The 21491-nt window shown below is 47.8% G+C and overlaps 1 protein-coding gene across 7 annotated transcripts in view; it reads left to right on the forward strand.

Annotated features, from left to right (window-relative positions):
* Positions 1 to 21491, forward strand: part of MTSS1 (MTSS I-BAR domain containing 1) — a 167563-nt gene that overhangs the window by 111641 nt on the left and 34431 nt on the right. For all 7 annotated transcript variants that reach the window (XM_028500583.2, XM_055091237.1, XM_024129442.3 and 4 more), the window contains one exon: positions 21130 to 21214. In XM_028500583.2, the coding sequence (XP_028356384.1) occupies positions 21130 to 21214 (85 nt within the window). The remainder of the gene's footprint in view (positions 1 to 21129; positions 21215 to 21491) is intronic.

Consider the following 21491-nt stretch of genomic DNA (forward strand, 5'->3'; position numbering starts at 1 on the left):
ATGGACATTACCGTTAAAAAAAAAATTTATTAATTGCGTTGGATACAGTGTTAGGGACTCTACAGATAACAGCCACCACGTGAGTGCTGACTGTGTGCTTGGCCCTGTGTCTCATAGGTGCCTTCTCACTGAGTCCTCTCAACACCCTGGTACCGTTACCCCTCACTTTAGAGATGCGGGCACCGAGGCTTAGGAAGGTGAGGACTGGGATTTGAACCGAGTTCTGACTCTGGTGCTTGTGCCCTTGAACCACTGTTCTTCAGGGGGCCCTGGCCAAGGCCTGGGCTTTCTGTTAGGAACACAGGCAAGAGGGGAGACAAATAACTAACTCGGTGCATGGAGGAGTTGTGGGGTGTGTGTATCAGAAACGACCCGGGCTGAAGTAGGTCGTTGCAGGCAGGCGTGAAAGCAGGCACTTCCTGTAGGAGCGTCTCATTCACAGATCTTCCACCTGCCAATGCCAGTGGACACCTGTTTCATGAGAGGCGGTCCCTGCTATCAAAGAGCTTAAAGTGGATTTTTTTTTTTTTTTTTTTTTTTTTTTTTTTTTTGCGGTACGCGGGCCTCTCACCATTGTGGCCTCTCCCGTTGCGGAGCACAGGCTCCGGACCCGCAGGCTCAGCGGCCATGGCTCACGGGCCCAGCCGCTCCGCGGCACGTGGGATCTTCCCGGACCGGGGCACGAACGTGTGTTCCCTGCATCGGCAGGCGGACTCTCAACCACTGCGCCACCAGGGAAGCCCTTAAAATGGATTTGAGTGACGATTATTTTTTATTTTTTAATTTTTTTGAAAAAAGAAAAACCTATAGCCAAGGACTGATCGTTTCATCTAGGACCTCTGCCATTCACACCTGGCTTTTACATTAGTTGATGAATTATCATCTTAACCATTTAAAGTATACAGTCTAGTAGTGTTAAATATATCTACATTGTTCTGCAACCGATCTCCAGAACTTTTTCATCTTTTGCAAACTGACTCTATACCCATTAAACAATTCCCCATTTCCCTCTGCCCCCAGCCCCTGATAACCACCATTCTACTTTCTTCTCTATGAACTTGACCATATTAGGTACCTCGTATATGTAGAATCATATAGTATTTGCCTTTTGGGGTCTGGTTTTCTTCACTTGATGTAATACCCCCGAGGTGCATCCATGTTTGTAGCATGTCACTGGATTTCCTTCCTTTTAAAGGCTGAATTGTATTCCATTGTGTGTATATACCACATCTTGTTTATCCATCATCCGTGGGCAGACATGGGTTGCTTCCACCTCTTGGCCATGCACCTTCTTTTAAACCTTTCTGTGGCCCCCATTTGCCTTGGGGTGAAGATACCCGCCCCCCAAAGCTTGACCTTATTGCTGAGACCATTTCAAAGCCCGCCCTCTCCCTCCAGCCTCGTCCTCTGAGCCACCCCCATGTCTGTGATGCTGTAGCCACTTTGGACTCCGTAGAGGCCCCCAGACACACTCTGTTCCCTCTTGCTGCCTGGCCTTTGCACATGTTCTTCTCTCTGTCTGGAATGCTCTATCTTCCCAACCTTCTGGACCCTCCAATATCCTGTCTTAGCCTGTCTGGGCCCTTCTGTCTCAGCTTAGACAAGCTCTTATTGACTCCTCAAATCTGGAACCTTATCGCCTTGGATCATCCATTCCTATTTAGCTGTCCTTTTGTACCACAGGCTTGGGAGCTTTTTTTAGAGCGAGGTCTGTTTTATTGACTCATCGTGGTGTTTGTGCGTGGCGGGTGTAGAATACTTACTAAGTGCAGGAAGTGTCGTCCTTTCAAGTGCAGGAGTCTCTTCCTTTTCTCTCTCTGCCCTTTTCTCTTTGCCACTAAAACCCATGTCCCAAGTTGAAAATGAGTACTTTTTTCCGATAGAAACACTTAGGTTCAGGAGTACCTGGGTTAGATATGTAATGGGTTCAGTTTGTCAGTTACCCTGAGAACATAATTACCATTTACAACATTGCTTCTTTGGGGGGAAAAATCATGTCTGTTTCCAAAACAGCTGAAGTATAAACAGTTTTCTGGAACATGCACCTCTTTGGTAAGTTGAAGTCAGTTGGTGAGTCTGCTGTTGGTTTGGAAATCAGAGATGATTTTCCAGCCCCATAATGAGGGCAAAGATGAGTGGTCCTCTCTACATCAGGAAAACAAATCTACCCATCCACCCAGAAAGGAGAGGAAAAGGGTGTTGCAACCTCATTCTTAGTTGAGTAATTCCCGAGAATTTAAGGTGTGACTCTTTTTTTTTTTTTTTTTTTTTTAAACATATGTGGGTGGGCCATCGGTACTACCCTCTGTTTAAACCAGGTTTTGGTAGTAAATAATCATCCCATTCTGTCCTCCAGCTGTCTGGGGTGGGAGCTGTCCCTTTGCTGAGAGTGCATTAGTCTATTTTAAAGCTTACCAAGAGACGAAGAAAGAAGAGGGTGCGGGATGGGGGATGGCAGAGCTGACAGTTCCATGACTCAGATTCCACTCAGACCTCATTCCAGACTTGACTGGGATAGAAACCAGACTTTAGGATGCTCATGACTCATTGTCCATGGGAATGGTGTCCCGTGGAGTTGTGCAGTGCACAACCTGTGCAGCCGTATATAGCAGCCCCAAGAGGCTTGAAGGGCCTGTGGCTGTCTTTGAAGGCAGTAACCTCCTCCTCTTAATTGATCATAACACAAATTTTTGCTGCCGTTAAGGTACTAAACAGAAAACTCAAATGCATTTTGGAATGAGGTGAGATGTAAATCCAAGACCAGCTTTAGCTGAGAGAGTCTTGTGTGAAGCTGTGCGCATAAAGGCAGTGAAGAGGTCTGGAAACAGAGAGCTGCAGTCGTGAATGTTAATAGCAAGTATCTGTTGCATACTTAACTCCGTCCGCACAGGGCCTGGTGCTCAGCATCCTACTTGGATTGTCTCACTCAATCCTAATGGGTCTGTGGAGGAGGTACTGTCTGAGGAGGAAACTGAGGTTCAGAGTGGGTATCACCCAAGGTTATCCCATTGGTTGGAGGGAGAGCTGGAACGGTGACGAGGGATGTCCAGCACCTGAACCCAGTTCTGAACGTTGGTGGGACACTGCTGCTTGGCTGGCTTGCCCTGAGCTAACTGAGAGGTGGTGTACCTGGGGGCCTGGGTCTAGATTCGTGACCGGCTGGGCCTGTTACTGTCCGTCTCAGGCGTTCAGTAACAGGCCATCTCTCCAGGGCCAGAGAAACGTTCCCTAGGGTTCCCTTCTCCCTGTTTCCCGAAGAATGCAATTAGAGGAATAGCCTGCATGTGGGATTTGGTTGTTTCTCTGGTGGGGCTCTCAGCTGGATGGTGGGTATATCCTGGGCTTGTTAATCCACCAGATGGGTCTCAGTCTTTTGACCTTAAAAAATAAGAGAATTGGGTTTCTTTAATCTCTCTCTTTTTTTAAGCAGTTATTAATCTGCTTTTGAATGCTTGTTTGTGGGCTGAATGCAATTCTGTGTTAACCTAGTGGTTTAGTATTGTCAGGTGCCTTAACCTGTCCCTACTCTTGGGTTCACCCGTGTCTGTATCTGTCTCTCATAGACACCCAGACACACAGATGCACACAGACACACTCTTTATACTTGGCCTCATTCAAATGTCATAGCTTTTCCTGTTTCCTTGCTTGGAACCAGAAGATCCCCGATGCTAAGGCTTCTACCTGCATGGTCAGTTTCAGCTTTGTAATAACTGGTAATTGTCTCCTAAAATAAACCAGCCTCTCCAGGGCTGGGAGCTGGTCTTTTCAGCCATCTGGACACAGAGCCATTCTTACCTAATGGCTGTCCGCCTGTGCCGTTTCCTGTGGCCCTGCATGGTCCTCTGGAAAGTTGGCTGACAGGCCCACAGAGGGGGAGGGCCAGCTCTTTCTCTGGCCCGGGAACAAGCCTACTCCTGCCACTCCCACACTCTTTGTCCTCCGCCTTCTGGTTGGGAGCCGCTCTCTGCCTTTGTCTCCCCCAGTTGTCACCACTGGTTTGGAGTGGTGTAATGCCATCTCTCTGGGATGCTCACAGAATCGACACGGATTCTTACTGGAGTTAATTCCTGCCTCAAACTTTAAAGTTTGCCGATGGAGTACTATCAAGATGGTTTGCTGGGTTCTTCACCGAAGGAGTGCTGGGTTCCTGATTGGAAACGTTGGTGGCAAACCCTGGGGGGCTGCATGGCAGCCTTTTGGGGGAGACCCCTGCTCACTGGTGCTGTCTTCATATCAAATCTGCTCCTGTGAAAATAAGCCCACTTGGGTGTCTGGTATCAAGGAGAGTACTGCAGGTCATGCAAATCGTTTTCATTTTTTCAAAGTCTTCTTTTGGGGTGGTAGAAATTCTTTATAAGGCGCCAAGTACACTGGAGTTTAAAAATAGGTTCTTTCCTTTACACTCTCCTGACTCTTTCGCATGTGAAATGAGCCATTAAGCTTGCTTCATGGCGGTGGTCCCAGGTACCGCTGCACTGGCCCAGAGTGTCTGTTGGAAGATGCAGATGGTGTCCAGAGCCATCTGGGAAGTGGTGAGCTGCAGGGCACGGTGAATTGAAGGAAGCTGCAGACAGAATGGAAGCAGGCGCCTAGGAGAGCTTCCCGGGCACCTGCTGTCTTGGTACCTCACCATGATGGGGTGGTGTCAGGAGATACTCGGAGGTCGCCTCTGCAGGTTGGCTTGATCTGGAAGGCTCCTCTGCAGGCCGTGCCACTTCTCATAGCAGCACATGTGGGCGAGGTGTGGGTTTTCCCCTTCAGTAAGGCTTGCACCCACTTTTATGAATTACTTACCCTGCAATCCCTCCAGCTCGCCCCGTCCTCTTCTCCCAATCCTGGTCTACATAAATGTGTCCCCCCGGGAGTTACCTAAGAATCCACTTGCATTCATCTCAAAAAATGACCGGGGCCCTGGGAGAAGCCGTCCTCAATGATGCTCTGCAGGGTGACTAAAGAGGCACATCGTGGTGGGTTTGTGTGTATGTGCACGCACACGTGTGTGCTGTGTATACGGCAGGTGGAGAGAAGCCATGTGGTTATGTTTTTGCCATATGTAGCCTCCTAAGTGGTTTACTGAGTACCACCAGGGTCCTTGGTCCTCTTTCTGTTTAGGTGACAATTATGAATTTCCAGGTAGTACTCGATGGCTGGAATTAGAAACCAGCTCTGTGCTTAAGACCTGGGAGGAGCTAGAAACCAGCTCTGTGCTTAAGACCTGGGAGGAGCTACCTTCCATGGCTGTTCTTGTTTTGTTCAGACTCATTGAACAGTGGTAGCCATTGCCAAAGAGGCCAGAATGCTTTACCCAAACCTTCTGCTTGGGGAGGGAAAGTTTCTTCAAATAACTCCCTCTCTTCCTAAACCTATGCTCACTCCACTCTAAGGATTGTGGGGTTAGTGGGGAGAGCTCCCTGCCCTCTTCCTATGAGGGTGGGGCAGAGTAAGGTCTCTGGCCCTAGAGATGTTTCAGCTGAGTCTAGGCAACTCCGGCAAGGGTGAGAAAAGAGAAATTGCGGTGACTTGCTAAAACTAGGTTACTCCTAAGGTCTTATTCAGCTTGTAAATTCTGTAACTCCGAGATGCTGAAGGTCCTTTAGAAAGTGGCTTTAAAAAATCTCAGGGCTGACTGTTGAGAATACCATCTGGTAGGTCCCTCGTCCTCCTTTATACTCAGCCAAGTGATTGTTGTCATGGCAACAGAGCTGCTCCTGCAAAGGCTTTTCTAACAGCATATAAGGGGATCTGAAGCTTCCTGAGATTCTTAGTAATTATCTTCTAAAAAAAAATATGCTCGGAATATTGTGAACATTTTAATGGACCCTCTTCCATCCTAATGGGGATTTTTGAGGTCCATTATCAGCCCTGTATCTTAAAACAAAAAGACTCAATTCTTTGTTTTGCCTTCCTTATTTTTCTTTTGTGTGCATTCTTACCTGGAAGAAGACTCACCCTCTTATTATTCCTCAACGGCTTGCATGTTGTAGGTGCTCAGATATTTCATTTGAAAGGTTGGCAGAATAGTCAAACATTGGTCTAAATATTCTTTATCAAATTAGCATTTAGATATGCTCTTTCCCTGGACGATATTGAACCTTAAACCAGGCAGGACTCCCAGAGTTCACAGCTTTTCCATCCAGAACTCCTGTTCCCTTTTGTCTTCACATCATGGCAGAGTGGATCCAGGGGTGAGTCTAATACTCATAACGAACCTCTTAGCACCCTCTCCTGGGAGCTCAGATTTAGCTCAGCTCTTCAGAATAGGATATTATCCAATTATTAAACTTTTTCTTTTCTTTTTTTTTTTTGCTTTTTTGGTTTCCTTTATCTGCAAAATATCTATTGAGTCAAAGATGGGTCATGTATCTTGCCAGACACTGGGAATTCAGGGGTGGTTCAGAAACTGTCACTGGAGGTCACCTATCAATGGGGGACACAGGCCCAAGAAGTAGTAAACCCAGAACAGCGCTACAAACGTGCCAACGTGTGTATATGCATGGGAACGGGGAGGTGAGCTAGCGATCATCTGGTCCCCTTATTCGCTCCTTCCCTCCATTATCCCATCCTTAAGTGCCAGTGCTGGAGGCCTCTGAGCTGCTGGTCCTGTGCAAGGCAGAGGAGAAACATTACTCCCCTCCCACCTTTTTATACTGAGTCCTCTGCAAGCTTCTTATTGTCCCAGGCATGGGGAGGGATGGAGACCAATGGGAACCCAGGACCACTTTGTGACCCGCTCTCAGCTTCCATTGAGCCACTTTGCCCTCAAACGTTGTGTGATGCTCCCAAGCCTCCTCTTTTCTCTGGACCCAGAGTTGCCATTTCTCTGTTGGCAGGAAGACGTCTGGCAGGGGTGGGGAAGCTTCACCAGCAGGAGCCTGTCCCAGCAAAAACCCCCGCGTCCTATGGGCGTGCGACATGGTGAACCGTCACGTTCCACGTGTCTCTCCTCCCAGTCCAGGACATCTGGTCCACCTGCATTTCACCTGGCACGGTCTGCGTGCTGTTGGAGTTCTCAGGGAATTGGGGAAAGGAATAGTTTTTGGACCCACATTACTACTGCTTGACCTTGAGGCTCAGTTGGGGAACTAGGAACTAAAACCAGTTTGCACCCTGTATGGAGGATGGGAGGTCAGGGCTGGCCTGGCTCGTAGGGTCCTAAGGACACATTGGTTGTGTCACGGTGCTGCTTTCTTTGCCACCTGGAGCCTTAGACCTGCTTTCTCGGTTTGGCAGTGAGTCAGCCTCCTGTTGGCTGTACCAGGGTTAGAGTTTCAATTACTCTTAGGTCAGAAACCATCCAAACATTCATTCAGAAACCGTTGGGGGAAGGTATGACTCGAAATAGAAATTGAGGGGAAGAAGACACTAAGATGGTAATTAAGTCTGTTTGAATGATCTTAAGTGAATTTGGCTAGGAAGTTAGCTACAAAAGGGAACTCTGACTGCATTTCCAGTGCCACGGGTGTAGTCTCGGCCTAAGTGCAACCACTTTTCCCTTAGAATCTTAAATCTTAACCTCTCCTGATGGGTTCCTTATTACAGGGATGGGTGGGGTGTGGAGTAGAGATGGAGAAAAGAGTGGGGAGGAGGGAGATGTACTAAGAGAATTGGGAAGAGCCAGTGCTACGGGCCTAGAACTTGAAGCTTGGCATGTCTGCCAGGTCCCACTTAGTCAGGTTTGTTGAGCATCTGCTATGTCCAAAGATATGCACTTCATGTGCTGTTTTATGAGAAACACAGTGTTTGTAGAAAACCAAGGGATGGCCGTGTCTGGGAAACGATACTTCAGCGGCCCTTCCTGGGATGGGTCAGTAGCTGAAAGGGTGATTTGGGGAAAGATTCTTCTGGCAAGTAGGGAAGGGTCCTCTGCACGAATAAATAGCACCCCAGTGCCACAGGAAGCTTGCAGGAGGTGAGGCATGCCGAGACAGCCCATGCCCACCTGATCCCAGGACCTTGCATGCGGACCAGCCTGCTCACACACAGTTGAAGTGGCGGCTGTGTGGTTTCAGTCTGGCTGATAACACAGATGTCTGGGTGGCAGGGTTTTTATTTTCCTTCAATCACAGGATGGGGCTGGAGAGCAAAAACCTAACTTCCCCTCCACCAAATATGTTGGTACATGTTAGCAACAGTGAGATGTCTTCACAGGTGGTTAAAAGTTCTAACTATGGACTCAGCCCTGGATGCAAATCCTGAATTCTTCTGTGCAACCGTGGGCAAATTACTTAACTTCTCTGAGCCTCCTTGTCCTCATCTGTAAAATGAGGATAATAATCCTTACCTTACAATGATACCTATAGAAGGAGTATCATGAGATTTTAAAAATTGAATACAGTGTGCTTGCAAGTGCCTGGTAGATTGCCAACGCTCAGTAAATGGTAGCTACTCTTAATAATTTGGAAAGCAGCAAGATTGCTTCCTGAGAGATGGTGAAGTCAGCACATTCTGGGGTAGTTCAGGGAGGTATAGAAGCCCCTTAAAAGAGTAGAGTAGCTCTTAGGCCAGCAACACACAAGGGTAACCTGACTCTAGATACTGGAGGTTTTAGGATAAACTGTCCTAAGGATAATCTCTGTCACAAGGGGTCTGGTCACCAACAGAAGCAGAGCCAGAGGAGCAGCTAAAGCTAAAGAGCTAAAGAGGCATCAAGGGTTCACTTTCTGGAGTCTCAACCCTTTGGGGGAGATGGGTGCCTCAGGCTCTTAACTCTGACCCCCTAAAACACGAACTGCCCTCCTCTGCTTCCATATTCCTCAAGCCACCTTGAGATTTATCCCTGAAAGCCGCCTGGGAGGTAATGCTCAGATCAGTGGCTGTGAGCATCTTATCTGCCTGACAGTTCAATTTCATGAGCTAAGAAAACGACGTGTGGTTTTGCACATCAACCCACATCTGCTTTGCTGGCACGCGTTGGCGTCCTCGAGTTGCTCAGGCCTGGCTCCAGCGGGAGCATCTTTTTGCACCCGTGCAGCAGAGGCAGACCCTGGCAGCGGGAGTTCATGGTGGCAGATGTCGGGGAGCCGGCGGCATTTCCCAGGTGACACTCCCGCAGTACTTTTCAACCAGGCGCCATTCCATCAGAAATGAAGGTGGAGAGTCCCTTTCGGAATGCCTTTGCTCCTACTAGGGTTTTTCCTAGAAGTGCGAGCATGTCCGTGTTTTTGTGTTTCCATATTACCATTCTCACTTTGCTTTTGAAATAGCAACATAAGAAGAGGAATATTGGTCTTTGTGGCTGCCAGTACCGTGCATGCCAGAATCTCGTTCTTGCTGGTCTGAAGCCACCAGATGGTGGTGGGACTGTGTGTAGTTTTGTGGTTTTTTTCTTTCTTGTTTCCTCTGCTTTTTGAAAAGTCGTGAAGTGGGAGAAGCTGGGAAGTGTGAGATTGGCTGAAAGATTGTCAGCTGATAACAGTTTGCAGTGTCTTCCACCCCACGTGTGGGCACAAAGGCGTCTTCCCAAAACCTGTGGCTCGTCCTCCCCAGCATTTGCTGCACGCGCAGTATTAGGTGTCCCATGAACGCCAGCTGGATTGTCCCACATATCTCAGCCACATACAGTAGCCCAGGAATACGGTTTCTGAACAGGAAACTCTGCGTGTTTTTCTCTTCCTTGAGGATGGAAGCATGTTAGGACTGCCATTGTAGCGAAAGGGAAGTCAGGCTTCCTTTGTCCAGGAGCTTTCCGGGTTTATTTTTGAAAATCTTTTAAGTTTTTCCACTTTTGTCCTAAGTAACCCTCTGAAGACCAAGGGACAGTTCCTTCCACTGCTTAAAATATTATTCATGTTTCTCATTCGTTCGTTGCCTTGAAATCAAATTGTGTATTTGTTGCAAGAATATTTCGGTGATTTAAATAGCACATACAGAAATGTTTGGATAGTTTTGAAATCATTTTAAGGACTAGCATAAAGTATTTGGACACTCTTCAGTGATTTATGGACGACCAGTGTCTCTACTGAATGGCTGATATAAATGATAGATGGTCTGTATGATAACTCATAATACCAGGAGCTAGTTGTTTATCCCTCCCTTCCCTCCCTGTAGTTAAACAGATACAGGGCATTAAATGATGCCACCTCTCCGCTGTCCATCTGTCTGCGGCCAAAAATAAAAATAAAATGATGAGGAAGCCAGAAGAAACAGTTTGTGTTTTTGATATTCTTAATACCCTGAGTGCCTCCTTAGACCATTAATGAAAATGACAGTGCCCCCGACAGGAACCAGCCTTCTCACGGGGACACAGTGAAGGACACGGATGCCTTTCCCTGAGCAAGAGAAACGGCTGTGAGTGAGGGACTCCTGAGGGCCATCCGGAGGCTCTCTGCTCATTAAAGGCAAGCGTTGGGTGCCCAGCAGTAAGGAACCACTGGTCTGTTGCTTCGTGAGTTTTCCGAGGCACCTCCCAGCCCTAAGGTCACCCTGAAATCCGTGGCTTCCGAGTTGAGGTGAGCTGCGTCCCAGGAGGGCAGGGGTGTCTCCTCCACTGACAGCCCAAGAGTCAGACCACAGTGGCGTCGAACACAGTAGTGTTTGTGGAATATGGCAACGCCCCTTGTCTCTCCTCCAGCATCCCAGCTGCCGTGAGATCATTTTTCTTACAGCGGTAAAGGGGGCTCATCTAATCCAGCCTGGGGGTCACCTGGAAGATGCGCTGCCTAGAACCTCAAGCAGGTGTGCCGGCCTCCACCTGAGGTCCTGCGGGTCCCCTGCCTGGAGTGCCCGAGGGCTCCCTGCTGACCCTGTTGTTGGTCTCACTGTAGGGGTCCATCTAATGGCCTTTTGGACTCGGTCCCTTGGACTGAACATTTGGGTAAAGTGTGGTCTTCGTTAGCTGGGCGTCATGGTTTAGCCTCTTCGGGCATCAGCATTGAGTTCCCTTCTTTATTCTCAGAATTCAGGCTCACATCCAGGTGCCACTTTGAGACTCTCTCACTCTACCTTTCGCAGTCCGTGTACCAGCACTTAAGCTTGTGAAATGAAAGCGTCCCCGAGCACCCTGGCTTCACCGTCAGGCGTGAGGCTGGCGTCGCGGTTGCGGGACCGTGGGGGCCCCCGTCGCCCCCCGGGCTGGCAGATGGTGTGCCCACCGGGCCGGCCAGAGTGGCGGCTGCTACACGCAGACATGGCTCCTGTGATGCGCTGCCCAGGCAGCCCTCTTGCCTGCCGTCGAGGTGAAAAGACACCTGACGTTTCAGGGTTCTGGGCTCTGAGAGCAGGGGCTTGAGAGGAGGGAGAGTGAGGCATTCTTTCCTTGTTTGCTGAACCCACAACCTGACGCAGGTCATTGCGGAAGTGGCCCTGGATTCCATGGGAACTTTCCTTTCCATTCTTTGTTAGCAGGAGGCTGATGACACAGCGGTCTTGAGCTTTGTGACATGAAAATAAACAACAGAGCGAGATCTCGGGCTGGGGGCACCTTTAAGCTGGTTAGCCAGGAAGGTGTGGGCCACCGAGAGATGGACTCACTGCAATTGCTTGACCGTGAACCTCTCGGTGCTACAGCTTTGAGTTCCATCAGATGACCGCTTGGTTGGTGCATAACTGCTGATAAGGAGGAGATCCTTCCCCAGCGGGCCCTCTGGACTCCTTCTTGGCCTTTGGTCTTCAAAGACGTTTGGGAAGAAGGAACTGTCAAGGAGGTGGAAGATCCCCCCTCTGCCTATCTTGAGTTCTTGTGGCTGCACTAATAATAAAATTGACACAAGACAGATTAGCAGGAGAAAAAGACACACATTTTAATTCGTGTGCATGGAGGTCTCATAGAAATGGGACCAACAAAAGGGCCAAAGCAGGCCACTTTGAGACTTTTTAGACAAAAAACCTGATAAATTTGTAAGAAATTGACAGGACAAAGAAATGTAGGTTTTGTGTGCCCAATTAGGGAAGAATCTAAACAGGGTTTGGTTTTGGCGTAGTAACTGAAAGAAGTAACAAGGTTTCTCGGCCTGCATTCCCCTCTCTGGCCAAAAGGGTGTACTTCTCCTTTCAGATGCAGGGAGGGCACCTTTCACATGAGAGATGTCTTTCCTGCTTTCAGGGAGACAGAAAGGAGGGTCAGAGTGTCCCTCTTGCATTGGCCATTTCTTAAGTAACTTTAATTCAAAATAATCAGTATGCCAGTATGGCACATTCGGGGGCGGCCCACCCTGAGCCCCAGCGGAACAATTCTGGCTTTGTTCCTTTGTACTCTTACCTTGCCTTCTGTGTACCCATTAGCTAGCTCCTCGGGGAAGGGCGATATTAGATGCGGGAGAAGTGAGGGCTGTCACTCGCTGGCTAACGCACCATTGTGGATGGACGCTCCAACCAGGCCTGAGTTAACTACTCTGGCCTTCTCCTTTTTGTAGGACTTGGCTGATTATTGCTACATCGAAGCCCTACTTCATTGGCTTATCCATGTAACCAGGGCTCTTTATTTTCTCTATAAAGTATACCAACCCCTGCCTGCAACAAGCTCGAAGCTAAGTAGGCTTCTCTCTGTGTCCACACACTTCTTCTACCTGAGCTGTCAGCTTAACCAAGGGTCAGTTGTGTGTGTTCCCAAACCTGTATATGCCAATTGTATGTCATTACATTATTTAATTATAAGGTACATAAATCTTTGGGATAGGAGTGTGAAAATCAAGATTGGTTGTTTCTGCAGAATAAGTGGAATAAACTTAGAAAGATAAAAGCAAGTTGCTTTTCAAAATATATATATATTGCCATCAAATTAAATATGGATGAGGCAGTTGTAAAAGATTGGGGACAAAAATCATTAAAAAAAAAAAAAAAATCTAGGATACCTCGGATTGTTTCACCAGAAGCCCCAACTGGAAATTACAGATGGTGCATTTGGGATGTGGTATTTATACGCAACGAAGAGGACATGAGACACCCATTGGCATAACCATTTTTTTGGAGTACAGTCATCGACATTTGAATCTAAGCAAGTTAGACCCTTCCCGAGGTCACGCAGTTGGCGAACGGGGGAGCTGGGCTTTGAATCCGCATTGTCTGATGTCAGAGCCAAGCCCTTAACCCTTTGGCTCTACTGCTTTTCCTCCTGACCCTCAGGCCAATTTGGGAGATACCAAGGAGTTTGTGCTAAATCGCCAAACCAGCCACAGCGGGAAAGTGGCTGCTTTGGACGCTCTGCGGCTTGCAGGCTGCTTAGGGTCTGCCTGTCACCCAGGTGTGTGGCACGGAGGAGAGAGAGGGTGGGATACAGCTGCTAAGGTGCCCCCAGGACTCTTTTGGGGGTCAATGGACAGGCGAGGGGGCCCACTTACACCTCAACAGGTAAGACTGAGTGTGGATAAACATATGTTTTGGAAAAAGATTTCTGATAAAAATATGTCACGGGGCCACCTACAGTTGTATTTGATGTTTGGTGTGTCTGGTGGTTATGTGCCTGGGAACGTGGCCACCTCTCTTAGATCTTTTAAACTTATAAACAACTGGGTGCAGCAAGCAGTTTCACATATCCACAGGAAGAGAGTGCCTGTCAGGTTAGGTGTGCTTGGTGCCTGTTTGGAGTCCAGAGTCACAGATTTTCAGAGACGCTTCAGGGCTGACAGTGCATCGCTGGCTGGTGTCCAGGGAGAAGTCACAAGCCATTGAGTGGTTTGAGGTCAATGTCTTACTCCCCTGCCTCTTGTTGGGCTCACAGAGGAATTCTCCTAACCATACAGATGGTGGGACTTCTGTGCTTAGATTTTGCCTGCCGTGGGCTTTGGGGTCTTTCGTAATCCTTTGGGTATTCTCATATTCTGGACTTGAACACATTGTGCCTCTGGTTGAATTCCTGTGTCCCTAAGTCTGTGGGTGAGGGAGTTCGTGCCTATTGACTTTGTGGGGAATGTCAGTTTTGGATTCTGAAATCGGTGTGTCTCCAGTGGCAAGTGGAATCTTTTCTTCATTGTGGGGACAGGAGTTGCCTGTCTGAGGTTGTGAAGCTGGGGGTGGGCAGCCAGCTAATAGCTCCCATAGCAGCTGCCGTGACAGTGGAGTGTGTCAGTTGAGGCTTCCCGAGGTCCGGCACCGGAACCAGCGACCCGTCCTCGCGGGTGGACACATGTTCCCCTAGGCCAGTGCTTCTCAACGGGGGTGATTTTGCACCCAGGGGACGATTGACAGTGTCTGGAGACATTTCTGGTCGACTTGACTTGCGCGGGGGAGGGCTGACCAAAACATCCTCCGGTGCCCAGGACGGCTCCCTCAGCAAAGACGGATCTGGTCCAAAACGTCAGCAGGGCTGAGGTCAGGACCTGCCCGGGGTGGGCCTGTCCCTGTGACCCTCTCCCCTGCAGAGGTTTCAGAGAGCACTTTCCCGTCCAGGGGTGCCGTCTGATTCTCAATTAGCCTCCCAACAACATCAGCGCTCAGAGGGGTGGCCAAGATGCACAGCACCTTATCGTAGCTGTGTGCTTCCACCTGAGCACTTCTTACACCTCGCTTCCTCCAGCGCTGACCCCTCCTGCAGCAGGAGCCGAGCCTGAAAGAACAGCTTTTCAAGCCTCGTTCACCACCTGCACACTGTAAACCCCAAGATGGCCTGCCCATTAGTCCTCCGCTGCGTGGGGAGATGGACGCCACCTGCAAGTGAGGCAGCATGGAGGGATGGGCAATGCCACTTGATGGATGCCACCGGCCCGCCTCTGTCTGCAAAGCCACTGTGGCAGGTGGCAGTCTGGAGGGTGTAGCCATGTCAGGCTTTGGCGGGGGAAGGAACAGTGGGTCAGTGGCTCTCCTCTCCTTATCCCCCCACTCCCTATATCCTCCCCCAATAGGCATTAAAAGGTTTGTATTATGTTTGGGACTTTAATGTGTCTCTTTGTCCTCGGTGGGGAATGCTTCCAGCTTGTCATGGTGGGAGAGAGCCTTTCGGTATCCATAAAGGCAGGGCTTGGGGCTTCCCTGGTGGCGCAGTGGTTGAGAGTCCGCCTGCCAATGCAGGGGACGCGGGTTCGCGCCCCGGTCCGGGAAGATCCCACGTGCCGCGGAGCGGCTGGGCCCGTGAGCCATGGCCGCTGAGCCTGCGCGTCCGGAGCCTGTGCTCCGCAACGGGAGAGGCCGCAGCAGCGAGAGGCCCGCGTACCGCAAAAAAAAAAAAAAAAAAAAAAAAAAAAGCAGGACTTGGATCTTAGCTCTACCGCTTACCAGTTCTGTGGCCCTCAGCCAATTAGTTAACCATCCAGAGCCTCAGTTTTTTCCATTTATAAGATGAGGACAATAGTACCTACCTCATAGCGTTGTTGCAACAGTCATATTCCCTGCACCATTTCATAACAATCCCCCAGCCAGTCTGTGAGCCCCTCCAGGGCTAGGTCTTTGTCATCTTTGGAATCACTTTAATCCTTGTTGTATGGTAGATACTTATTATGGGGTGTGTTGTATTCCCCCGCAAAAGACAAGTTGCATTCTAACTCCCGGTACCTGTGAATGTGACCTCAGTTGGACATAAAGTCTTTGCAGGTGTAATCAAATTAATATGAGGTCATTAGGGTGGGCCCTAATCCAATACAACTGGTGTCTTTATAAGAAGAAAGAAATTTGGACACAGATACAGGCAGAGAGGAGAATGCCTTCACATACGTCTCACGTGAAGACAGACACACAGGGAAATTGCCATGTGAAGACAGACGCAGAGACTGGAGTGAGGCATCTACCAGCTGTGGATTGCCAGCAGCCATCAGAGCCAGGAAGAGGCAGGGAAGAATTCTTCCCCTGCAGGTTTCAGAGGGAGCAGGGCCCTGCCGACACCTTGGTTTTGGACTTCTAACCTCCAGAATGGTGAGACAATACATTTTGGTTGTTTTAAACCAACCAGTTTGGGGCACTGTGTTACAGCAGCCCTAGGAAACTAATACAATACTGAATAAATGTTTTGTGGAATTTGTGTCTTCATGTGCAGAACTCATCGTATTCTGCCCCCATGTTCATACTTTGATAGTCTAACCTCTAGGCTTTTTACTTTTTTCTTTCCACTGATTATCTCCTTTGCAGACCACCCAGTTTTGATCGTCAGCTGATTTCGCACTAATTTATCATAAAAACCTTTGCTTGTTATGGAAGAAAGTTCTTAACATGTATCACACTGAAAAGAATGCAGATTTTTGCCATGAAGTATCTGTGCCTCTCTCAGCAGCGAGTGACGGACTTAATATTTCTTTGAGCCACGGGGTGGTTCCTGGTGCTGTGAGGAAGCACGAGGCTGTTGCTCCCTTCCCTCTTCTTTAAACTGGCAAAAGAGAGAACCAAATCAAAGTTGCTTTAAAAATAAGGAGATGTGTGAATTTTCAAAACAGGAGCCCCAGGTCAGGAGAGCAGGCTCCCACTGTGTTAATTTGGCAGCTCAGTGAAGTCACTGGAGACTCGAGCTCCTTCTGTGTTCTGTCCACAGGATGGGCCTCCTCCTAAGGCAGGTGTCCCCACGGCCAGAAAGCTGGCTGACCACAGCAGCTGGGCAGCCTGCTTCCAGTTCATGACCTGTGGGGTCTCTTCGGTGTGTTGATCTTAAGATCAGGGACATTTTCGGGACTTCCCTGGTGGTGCAGTGGTTAAGAATCCGCCTGCCAATGCAGGGCACACGGGTTTGAGCCCTGGTCCGGGAAGATCCCACATGCCGCAGAGCAACTAAGCCTGTGCACCACAACTACTGAGCCCACGCTCTAGAGCCCGCGTGCCACAACTACTGAGCCCGTATGCCACAACTACTGAAGCCCGCGAACAGCAACAAAGACCCAACACAGCCAAAAATAAATAAATAAATAAATTTATTTTTTAAAAAAGATCAGGGACATAGGGACATTTTCCCCAAAGGCCTCCCCATCAACCTCTCCATCTTTGTCTCATCCCTGAACCAGCCACTGCCAAAGGGGATGGCATTAGATCACTGGCCCTGATTAATCCTCTGGAGAGGAATAGATGGACTCTGGAGAGTGGACCATGGTGCCCCGTGCACTCTCCCCGAATTAACAACTCCTGTTCATCTTTGGTAGGCAGAATAATGCCGCCCCCCAACTACCCACGGCCTCGACCCCAGAACCTGTGAATATGTTACTGTACATGACAAGAGGGGCTTTGCAGATATGATTCAGCTAAGGATCTTGAGATGGGGGAGATTATCTTGGATTATTAAGGTGGGTCCAGTACAGCACAAGAGTTCTTATAAGAAGGAGGAAGGAGGATCAGAGTCAGAGAAGATGTGAGGACAGAAGCAGAGGTTAGAGAAGACTGAAGTTGTGACACCACTGACTTTGAAGGTGGAGGAAGGTGCCAGGAGCCAAGGAATGCAGGAGGCCGGTAGAAGCTGGAAGAGGCAAGGAAACAGATTCTCTGGGCCACCAGAGGAACGAAGCCCTCCTGACACCTGATTTTAGCCTAGAGAAATTGATTTTGGACTTCCAGTTTCCAGAACTGTAAGATAGTAAATGTGTGCTGCTTTAAATTAAAATATTTATAAATTTAAATTTAATATATTTAAAATTTAAATAAATTTAAATTTGTGGTAATTTATTACAGCAACAATAGAAAATTAGATAAACAACAAGGTCCTACTGTATAGCACAGGAAACTACATTTAATATCTTGTAATAACCTATAATGGAGAAGAATCTCAAAAAGAATCGATAGATGTGAATCACTTTGCTGTACACCAGAAACTAACACAACATTGTAAATCAACTATACTGCAATTTTAAAAAAACTAATACACCATTGTTTCTCCAGGCTGACCTTGAATCGGTATAGACCTTTTGTAAGATAAGAAGGATCTTGTATTTATTTTGAGTCTTCTATTGTGTGCCAAAGATGATACACAAATATTTATGTGTTAAACGAAAGACAAACCCGGTCCCTTGCTCCGCCTCCAGGTATAGCAAAAAAATGCTCTCCAAGTGGTCCATGTTGGTTTCTTCAGTCTGTACCAGTGCTGGGTGCAGGGAAAACAGAAAACAAGTAAGATCTTGTCCTTACTCGCAAGCTGCTGAGTACATCGCAGTCATTTGATTCCATAAATATTCTCTCTGTCAGCTCAGAGCTCTTCCAGATGCCTGCTCTGGCATTGTAACTAAAGTCAGCTTCCTCTGAAGCTTTTTCAAACCTGCTGATTTTTTTTTTTTTTTTTAATTCTTAGCAAGGGTCAGGAAGAGAAGAAAGACCCTGTGAAGCACATCCATAGATAGAGCTATTTTTAGAGGGCCCTGCATGGCTGAGATCAGCAGTAATTCTAATGGTTGGGTCCTGGGGTCCACGGAGGATGTCAGCTGCCTGTCTCCTGCCCTCGTGCCGCTTGGACAGAGACACTGCTATTTGGGAGTTTGCTCTGGTTCTTCATTTCCTTCTCTCACAGGAAGCCCTGTGCTGCAGAGCACAGTGGTGGGTGCACACAGCATGTTTAGAAACTGCTTGTTCTCATCCCACAGTTCAGCTGTTTCTGGGAAGCCTTGGGCTTTCCTGGGGATGATAAAGGACCAGTGGCAATGTATGAAAATATCTGGGAAGCTCACAGAAATCGGGCGCAGAGAAACGGGGTTAGGGAGCTGAGCTTTGAGGTGATCTTTTCCAACTGCAGAATTTTATTTTGAGGAAACTCAAACTCATGGGTAATTAACGAAGCAGCTCTCGGTCACTTAGCTCTGTGTAACAGCTTAGCAAAGATTGGAGCTTAGTTCCTGTGGTGCCAATTCAACAGTTCTAGGCTCAGGAACAGGAATTTGAGAGCTGGACCGTAAAGCCTCAAGATCCATAAGAGTGTGTAGTTGAGTTAGCTTAGCGGAGTGTTTTGGGCTCTTGGCTCTGCCCTTTCCCATCTCCCTTTGTCTGTAGTAAGTGCCATGTGCTGAGTGGTTAAATGCATGGACTCTGTAGATTTGGCCTGGGATAGAATCCCGCTTACTAGCAGGGTGACGTTGGCCAGATTACGGAAGGCTTTTTTCCTGTCTGGGATGATAGTAACACCAGCACACCTGGGCTTGTTGGGAGGATTAAATGAGCTCACGTGTGCAAAGCACTCATCCCAGGGCCCAGCACATCCTCAGGTCTCTACAAACGACTCACTTCCTGGGACCTGAAGCATCGCTCTCCAGCACTTTGGGTGACTGCGTGCCCGTCCGTTGTGTGGCTACGTCCTAGGGTTTATTCAACCTGCTCCCTAGAATGGGATGTTACTTCCAGTTTTTACTGCCGTAAGCAACATTTCAGTGACCTCATAGGTAAAGATTTGCTCTCCTCCTTCATTGTTTCCTCTGGTAAAATTTCTAGGAGTAGAATTGCTGGGTCAAAGAGGGGGCTTGTTTTTAAGGCATTTCTTGATAAATGCTGCCAAATTTTCCTCCAGAAAAGTGCTAGTTTACACTCTTACCAGCTGTGAATGAGTGTGCCAGTTTCCTTGCGTGGCCGGGTTATTAACTTTTAATTAAATGAAGGCCCAGGAAAAATAAGAGGTATTTCCCTGCGGATTAAGTGTTCCTCGTCCTTGATTATAAGCAATAAAGGCTTAAGAACCTGAAATGAGCCCAGAAGGCAAGTGGCTCATGTGAAAACAGCGCCCTCTACTGGTTTTCCAGGGTGGAGAGGTGCAAGCTGCAGTGTAGATAGTGAGGCTCTGGTGGTCACTAACTCCTGGCAGGTGCCAGGAGCTCTAGGGCAACATTTGACACTTCTGGCCATTTAGTAAGTCAGCCTCAGATGACCTTTAATTCTTACTCAGTTTCTTTTACAGAAGTGCTTCTCAAGTGGGGGAGAGTTTGCTCCCCAGGGAGCCCTTGATACTGTCTGGAAACATTTTTGGATATCACAGGCTGGGGGGCTGCTACTGGCTTTTGGTAGGTTGAGGCCAGGTATGCTGCAAACCATCTTGCAGTGCAAAGGACGGCCCCCTAACACAGAATCATCCTGCCCCTATGTGTCAATAGGGTTCAGTTTGAGAAACCCTGTTTTAAAGGAATGGAAGAATTGCTCCAGAAGGCTTCTTTTCAGACTAAAATAAAATATAGAAATATTAAATATGTATCGCCATTATTTATTTTTTGGTTCTGGAAACCTGATAGTTTTGCAGAATAAAATGGAAAACAGATGGAAGTGAAGCAGCCCACTGGCATTTCTAGGAGAGAAGGCAGAGTGGAAAATACAGCCCATAATAATGTCACAAGTACTAATAGGGGAGAGAATTTTTTTCCTATTAACTTGATTTGGTTAAACCTGCCATAAATTCCTGTGCTTTCCCTTGAAGGCCGTGTCTGTTAAAAAAAAAAAAAAAAAAAAAAAATTTTTTTTAAAAATGGTTTTGGGGACACTTTTCCCTCTGATTTCATGAGCCCCAGTGTTTTCAGAACATTTATAATTGTGCTTTCCAGCTCTCCGTGCAGAGTTACCATCTGTAGATACAGTCTGCTTCCCCCTCCTCCACGCCCAAGTAAATGCTGATTTAAGCATTGTTTCTAAGGGGAGGAAGGAAGGGAACTTCAAAAATAATCTTAGAAAAGGGTGTGCCTGAAGGGAAAAGTATGACAAGAATTTCAGGAACATTAAGCTGTATTTCAATTTACTCGACATTTGCTGAGTTTGAGGACTTCTCTCTCTGGTGTTACCCAAACCCATCAAAAAACACACCCTGCTCTTTCATCTTGCTTTAGCCCTGCTCTTCTCTACATTACTTGTATTCTAGAATGTGTGGCTTTATGGAGTGGCTTCACTGGTGGTTCTGAATAATGCTAAGAGGATTATTTTGCCAGAAGTGGAAAAAATAAAACAAAACTACAGCTTTCCCCTAAATATCAGATACTATTTTAATCATCTTCCTTGAGAAGTGTTTTTCGGACCCATGAGTGGGTTGTAAAATCAACTTCTGGGTCACAATCAGCATCAAAAAAACAAACAAAAAAAACAGAATAGAAAATAGTAGAGGGTATTGTGTATGGTAAAGGTAGCTTTTGTTTTGATGATGATTTCAAGATATGTAGCCATATGTATATGTTTACGTCTGTGTACACAAGCCTGGTGAGAAGTCTGAAAGACCGTGGCTTGGTTTTTATAACATGGTGAAATCTGGCTAGTTTTTTAATTCTTTCATTCTCTCTTTAAGGATCTCAGTGATTCCTCCTTGTCTTCTGTCCCTCATGTTTGCTTCTGTTGCTTTTCCAGGTGGTACCAGGGAGATTGGCTCGGCCTTAACCAGGATGTGCATGAGGCATCGGAGCATAGAAGCCAAGCTGAGGCAGTTTTCCAGGTGAGGACCGTGTTTCTCCCAGATCTCAGATGCCCTTGCTGATTTCAGGTTAAGGAAGCGGTGATACATAGCATAACTCGCCTCGAGCAGCACTGGTTTCCCCGTAACGTTAAATCCCCACAGCCCATCTCTCATCACAGCCCGTCTCTGCTCACTCACTGAACAAGTATTTGGCTGGGCATCTGCCAGGCAGCGCTCTGGGCCCTGGGGCTCCAGTGAAGGACCAGACAGCCGGGGTCCCTGCCTCATGGAGCCTGCACCCTCCTCAGGGATCTTC

The sequence above is a fragment of the Physeter macrocephalus genome, chromosome 15 (genome assembly GCF_002837175.3).
Source record: "Physeter macrocephalus isolate SW-GA chromosome 15, ASM283717v5, whole genome shotgun sequence".
NCBI classification, from domain to species: domain Eukaryota; kingdom Metazoa; phylum Chordata; class Mammalia; order Artiodactyla; family Physeteridae; genus Physeter; species Physeter macrocephalus.